The sequence below is a fragment of the Lutjanus erythropterus genome, chromosome 17, assembly GCF_056507025.1.
Source record: "Lutjanus erythropterus isolate fLutEry1 chromosome 17, fLutEry1.hap2, whole genome shotgun sequence".
Classification (NCBI taxonomy): Eukaryota; Metazoa; Chordata; class Actinopteri; order Lutjaniformes; family Lutjanidae; genus Lutjanus; species Lutjanus erythropterus.
Genome location: NC_139333.1, coordinates 19,567,349 through 19,574,611, shown reverse-complemented (window position 1 = coordinate 19,574,611; position 7,263 = coordinate 19,567,349). Strand labels below are relative to the sequence as shown.

Genomic DNA, 7,263 nt, shown 5'->3' with positions numbered 1-7,263 from the left:
GTCCAAAATAAGTCTACACAATATTTCAAATGTACTATTTGATGCTTTGAGCGCCACAAGCCGAGAGCTGTAGAGATTATATTATCTCTACGGCAGATACCTCCAAAACTCTGCAACCCACACCAAAACTATTTAGATGGATGAATAGCACTAAAGGCCTGAGTAAAAGGTGGCGTCCCCACCCAGGTCATCACCATAAGTCATTGCATCAGTGATCTAGGACATTGGCTATCGTATGAAAACTTCTCCTTGAAGTACCATATAGTTTGCACATGTGCTCAGTTTGACAAAGTGATTAAAGCAATTCCCATATCAGTTAAACTATCAGTTCAAAACATAGATAGGCAGTCATGTGAATTTTTTAACTGAGTGAAATTCAAATAAATTGATATGGAATGCTTGAATAATGTACTGTTCCCAATTAATCTCACAGAAACTCTGTCACCCAACTGTTTTCAGACTGAGAAATTTGAAAATGGAGAACCAAATATATCACTTACCCTATCAGCCCTAAAACCAAAGAAATCCATTTTTAAAACTCTCAACAATATTTATTCATCCAATGAAATGCTAAGAAAGAGATTTAACATTGATCACAATAATTGTTTCTTTTGTTATACTGAAATTGAAACCACAGGTTGTCCACAGGTCAATGTCTATACTGTATGACATTCTGGGACGACTTGCAGGACTTGCTACCATCCAAAATCCCACTACATGTTCCTCTCACAAGAGAAACTATTGTGTTTGGTATTGATCTCAAGGACACTAAAGGAGACTTGATATTAAACAGCCTTACACTACTGGCATTTTTTTTATCTACACATCTAAATGAAGGAAAATTAAACCCCACTTCTCAGTTACTTAAAGGGACTTTATGGCCAATCATCTGAGTGCCTTAAAATTAATGGAAGGAAAATAATCCAAGTCTCTCCTCAAAATTTATGAAGAACTGAAAGTTTTTTATGACCCCTAGATCGACTTAATGCATTTTTCCTTTTCACAATTTTGTTTTTCTGTTTTTTTAGTTTATTTTTTTACTACTTATTGCTCTGCATTATAATATCAATGTTAAATTACTTTTCTATACCATGCCTTGTATGTTATTCCTCTATAATGTTTTTCTATGCCTTGTTGTAATTGTTTTGTTACAAATAAAGTTTCAAAAAATTCAGTCAGCCATCTTTGAAAAAAAAACAAAAAAAAAATGGTATCCCATAGCAACAACAAGATCAAAGAACCGTGTTCTGATGATGTCATCAAGTCAGTTCTGGAATGTTGTACTATAAAAGGCTTCTCAGAATCAAACCTGCATCAGACACGATTTTCACTGTCGAGTATTCAGACACGAATTTCATCGTCACAAGTTAGGAAAGAAGTTTTACAGGTTCAAACACGAGTTACAATGGAAACGACACAAAGTCAGAGAAAGCAGAGGAGGCAGAGGAGAAACAACGCTGAGATCCATCAGCAGACTCATCAAGTCAAGGATTTTGCCACCAGACGCCTTGATTTCTACCTCCAGTCCCTGGAGGAGGAAATAAGGTGCGAACTTAAGGACAGCGAGGCAAGGCTGACCAGGGGTCGATGTGAGCAGAGGCTCCACTTGGACATCCACGTGGACTCGCTGACCGCTCTCATCGATCAGCTCCAGGACAAGCAAGAGGACAACAAGAGCAAAGAGCAGATGCAGAGTGAAATATGTAGACTGCAAGCCCTGCATAACCGCTCTGAACTGGAAGATACTGAGACTCTGAAATTACGTTTCAGGAAAATCTGCTTCATGCTACGGACAGCTCAGAGCGACCTTGAGCAGAAGACATCCTACAACAAAGAACTTGAAGTCAAGTTGGAGGCCATGACCAAAAAGAACGAGGACCTTCAAAGTGAAGTCGAGGCCATGAAGTTACAGGTCCGTGTTGAGAAACAGCTGCGTGCCGTGGCTGAAACCAACATGGAGACGACAACTCATGGCCTTAAGTTGCAGCTTTTTGAAAAGGACACTGCGGAGTTTGAGGCTCGCACAAAGGCTGAACAGCTGGAGGCCGATCTTGTGTTTGAGCGGGATCAAGCTCATAAGCTGCAAGCAAAGCTGAACAAAATGGAGGAGAGTCTTGCTAAACAGAAGGAGGATGCAAAAAAGACACTGGAACGAGTCAAGGCTTCCCATCAAGCCCAGCTGGAGGAACAAAAAGCAGAGACCAGGAAGATTTCTTCTGCCCTGAAAAAGGCAGAGGATCTGCTGGAGACTCAGCGTCGCAGCTGGCAGCAGAAGGTGGAAGAAACAGAAAAATCAAAGACTTTCTTTGCGGCTCAACTTGAAGAGCAGAAACAAGAAAACAAAACTCTTGCAGATGCTCTGCAGAAGGTTGAGCAGCAGCTGGAAACTCATCATAACGAGTGGCAGAAGGAAAAATCATCCCTCCTTCAGGCCACAGAAGACCTCAGGAAGACTCTTCAGGAAAAGGAGCAGGAGTGGAAGAAGAAAGAGTTCTCCCTGAACTCCCAGCTGACAGCTCTCGAGAGTCAGCTAGCCAAGAAGAAAAAGAAGAAGAAGTGGTACCGTGTACTCTGAGTGGCGTCTGAAGATCATCTACAGCCCACGCACTTCCAGCTCAGGGACAGGGACTTACACAAACACAGGTATTTGTGAGTATTAATCAGTTTTAACCCCCAAACAGCACTTTGAAAACGGCTGTTTGAGGGTCAAGACTTTGCGTTCGTGCAGCACGGTGGTCAGCACTGCCCCCCTCACAGCAGAAAGATCCTGAATCTTAAACTCACTTGGATCAGGGTCTTTCTGCATGGAGTTCAGATGTTTTCCCCGTGATTACGTGGGTTTCCTCCAGGAGCTCTGGTTTCCCCACGCTAAAAACAAAAAGAAAGAAAATTGCACATACTCACATATATACTCCCAGCCGTCCGTGAAGAGGGGGATCTCTCTTTGAATTGCCTTTCCCGAGGTTTCTTCCCCTGTGTCTTAAGAACTCTTCGTGGGGAGTTTTTCCTCGTCTTCCTGGAGAGCTTGGGCTGGGCGCTTCTTCCTGAGCTGGATCTGCGAGACACATTTAAACACCATCAGCCACATGAATGAACATCACTTTTGTACATCAAAAAAATAAAAAAAATAATAAAATAAAATAATGTCATGTTTCTTGGTCATTTGTTTTTTAGAATTTAAAGTTGCACTGTGTGTCACATTTGATATTAAATGGTTTGTTTGATGAATAAATCAGGGACAAACAGTGATCGGTCAGTTTTGTTGACTAGATCTCAAAGATGCTCATCAGCACATGGTCAGTTACAGTTCTGAACAGTTCTGTACACACATACATGCTAAAAGATCTGCCATAACACCCGAAAAAGGTTGCTTGATTGCAGACAACAATGGTTTGAACAACGGTGGTTTGGTTGTGACATTTCCTAAATTTACACCCTGATTTAAAAAAAATACTACATGTACTTTAAAATGATGGGACCTTACACTGCTTTGGTAGTGACATGAGAATGTGGGACTTTTTTTCACATACAGCCTCATGATTTTAAATAAAATATATGTTGTTGAAATAAGAGGTTATGGTTTGGGAAAGCTGCCTCCCAACTGAAACTACACTACAAATCAGCAAATAAGTCATTCCCAGTAACTCACGGAAGATTTTATTTGGGTCATCAAATACATTAAAGACCATTGAAGAATTAATGCAAATTTAAGATTTATATCTGTAGTAAACCTTTTAAAAAGAATTTCAAATGTGTACATATTGTTTTTTTGATGACAGGAAAAAATGAGAGCCTGTTAATTCTGCTTAAATTCACTTATTTTGTCTGGTTTATATATTAGGCTAAAAGGTCCTATATTGTTACACAGCCTAAATGCATTTATTTTCTGATTTAAAGAACTTAAATACTTAATATGTTCTCGAGAACACAGGTCAACATAATATAAGACGATCTGGAAATGACAGTAAAACTGGTCATGGCCATTCATTAATGCACATATTAACTTTTACCAAAATGTGTTGATAAGGCCTATTGTGGATTGTTCCTTGATGGTTTATCTTTTTTAAAAAGTGGATCCTAAGGAACAAAGTTTGGGAAACACTGCTATGTAAGGGATCCTGCAGGGTTCTGCATCACACTGTCCTGATTTATTTCACAATAATGACCTGCTCACTGTACATTATCCTGCTTGATACATGGTTATTCACAAAAAAATCAAAAAATTGACACAAAATATTAATTTAACAGTGACTCTATTTTTCCTGCAGAGTCTATGATTAGAACTGTATCCATAGCAACAGTCTGTTTTTCATAACAACGGTCTGTTAGTCTTAGCAACGGTCTGCTATACAGAAATAACACATACATTGTGTTCATGTAGTCCACGTGTATCTAGAGATGAAACGGTACAAACATTTCATATTGGAATGAAAGAATTAAAATTCTTTATTTCAAACATGTAAAAGAAAATGAAAGAAAAAGAAATAAAACAATAGAAATAAATAAAAACAAACAAACAAATAGAGTTCAATAAACCTATACAGCAAACTCAACAGGCAAATATGGTTCTGCATAGAACCCCAAGTTAGGGTTCTGGGTGGGACCATTACTCCCAAGAAGGGGTCCCCCTATTAGACCCTCTAGTTGGGGGTTCTGGGTGAAACCTTTCATGGATGGTTCTCAGTATAACCCTTTATGTCGGGTTATTTGAAGAACTCTCTGATAGGTTTCCAAGTAGAACATTTATAAAAGGTGTCACCAGGAGGCGAAAAGAGTTCTCCTATGAGGCCAAGCTGAAGAACCATTTATGGTTCTTGTTAGCACTTTTATTTCTAAGACCTGCTCTTGTTACATTTAAACAATACTGTACTTAATGCATTAACCCAGCGGTCACCCTGAGTGATGAGTGTGACCCCTAGGGTGTCTTCAGTTACTGCAGGGAACCTCCAAATTTTTGTTTGATCTATTTATTCCAAAAACATATTACTTGAAATTATGTTTGAAAATACACATCATCGTTTTTATGAATGCATACAAATGTTATATCTAAGGCTAAACAGAGATTTTACAAACACAGATACTGTTGTAACATGCAGCTTACTTTCACATACAGTTAGTCTTGGATCACCTTTAACATTACAACATGGTATCATTATTTAGCCAAAGCAAGTGTGAAAATCTTAAAGCATCATCATCCAGATCTTTATTTTGACCACTTCAACACAGGACACAGCTTTTAAACTGACAGTCACTAACATGCAAACAACAAATGAGACCACACTCTTTACTGAACTATTTGCACAAAGACAGGTCTATTTATATTCCAAGCATGCCTCTCCATACATACAGCAGTCCTGCAGTTGGATTTACATAATTATTATTCAGTTTATTTCAATATCACAGATTTAAATTGATTTCATTGTCTGTCTTACACTGAGAAGATTGCACAGTGAGCCCAAGAAGCAGCTATGTGAGACGTGATGCAGAAAGTCATGATGCATTTATGTTCCAACCCCAAGATGAAACTTGTTATGAGTACAGTTACTACACCTCAGTGATAAAAACACACAGGGGACTGTTAAATATGTCGCAATTGCATATTCAAAAATGAGGACTGCAGTCCAAATGTGAATTAAATAGGTTGAAATCCTATTTAATACACAGTCTATGGCTGAAGCCAGTTGTTTTCCCCGACACCTTCCTCTCTAGACATGAAGAAGCACAGGCAGAGTGTAGGATGAGTGCACCATCGTAAATTGACAATAACAAGAGACTCACTCATTTGACAAACATTCAGCATTACATTTAACTCCAGTTAGCGTGAAATGTGAAGGCTCACGGCTGCAGTGTTGTTGTCAGAGAAGCAAATATTTCACCTTAACGCATTTCCTTAATCTGTGATGACGCATCATGGTCATTTTATCATGTATTTCAGTATATATATATATATATATATATATACATAGATAAAAGATTTCTCCATTAACTATTTAGCAATGTTGAGGCAGATAGAGGCCAACTAATTTTCCGGTCCCGTCCACATGTCTTGGCCACCATACTGAGCCCAGTGGCTGTTCCATCAATGTGTGGCTGTGTGGGCAAATGGGTGAATGGACATGTAGTTGCAAAAGAACTCTGATTAGTTGATAGAAAAGCACTATATAAATGCAACTCTGCTTTTATAGGAGCATTCAAGCTTTTTCTCTAAGATGGGGACACACAGAACATGTTCCATATTACATTTGAATGAGCCCTGACCTCTGTTTTGCATTCTACAGCATTTTACTCTGCAAGGTGTTTTTTAAAGGTTACAGTGAAGTTTAATATTCCATAACCCTATTTGCCATAATGTGCTACACTGTATTATGCAATCTGTTATGCCTGAATGTTGTTGTAGAAGGAAGGGTAATTCTTCAAACATTCATAACACTAAATAATCACCATTCACAATGTTGACACTCCTGTGTACATAAGCAAGGTCTATCTGCATTGATGATGCAGTCACAGATTCTGAAAAAAGATGGTTGATGAATGAGTCTAATTTCCAGTTAATCAAATTTGATGTTTTGGGAATGAGACTCACAGACTAGATTTTCTAAAGCCTGAAAACTGAGGCAAGAGGAGGGGAAGAAGTCCAGTTTTCTCTCGGACGACTTGAATTACATTGTGCTTGAAGGTTGCTGTGGAACTTCTGCTCAGTGATGCCAAAATTAAACTGCCTACCCAAGGTTTAACAATGAGCAGAGCTGAAACAGTCCTGCGTGACCGTCTGCTGTTTGTCCATGACTAATAGTCTAGTATCGATTGTTAAATGCAACGTTCAGAATCCTCAGTCATACACATGGTTTGTATGTGACGTGTCAAATAAGAAATAAGTAGATGTTATTAGATATTTACACAGTTGACTCTGGGGAGATGCTGTTTTCCTTCACTGCACTTTAATCGAGGTCATTAGCATCATAATGAGACTAACAGATTGCTTTAGTACATTGGGGGTTTGATTTTCAAACAGAGTTTGGTGTTCATTTTTAAAGAGACAAACTAACAGAATAAATATATTAATCTCTTAATCTGGCATTTATCACGAGAGATAATACAGTTTGGAAGTCAAAGGTCAAATTGATCACTCATTTTCAGTAGTTTTACATTCTTGTAGTTGGAATTCTGGCGCTACTGCTGTTAAGTAAAGGATCTGACGACCAGACTCTCTACATTTCTTGCAGCCTTTCTTGCTGTCACAGACTTCGTTTGTCTCTGCCTGTT

At 38.6% G+C, this 7,263-nt stretch overlaps 1 protein-coding gene across 1 annotated transcript; it reads left to right on the top strand.

The window, feature by feature from the left end:
• The first annotated feature begins 1,405 nt into the window (after positions 1-1,405).
• Positions 1,406-2,575, top strand: LOC146312114 (uncharacterized). Its single transcript, XM_084741561.1, has one exon. The coding sequence runs from the start codon at positions 1,406-1,408 to the stop codon at positions 2,573-2,575; it is 1,170 nt and encodes a 389-aa protein (XP_084597687.1).
• Positions 2,576-7,263: the final 4,688 nt, after the last annotated feature.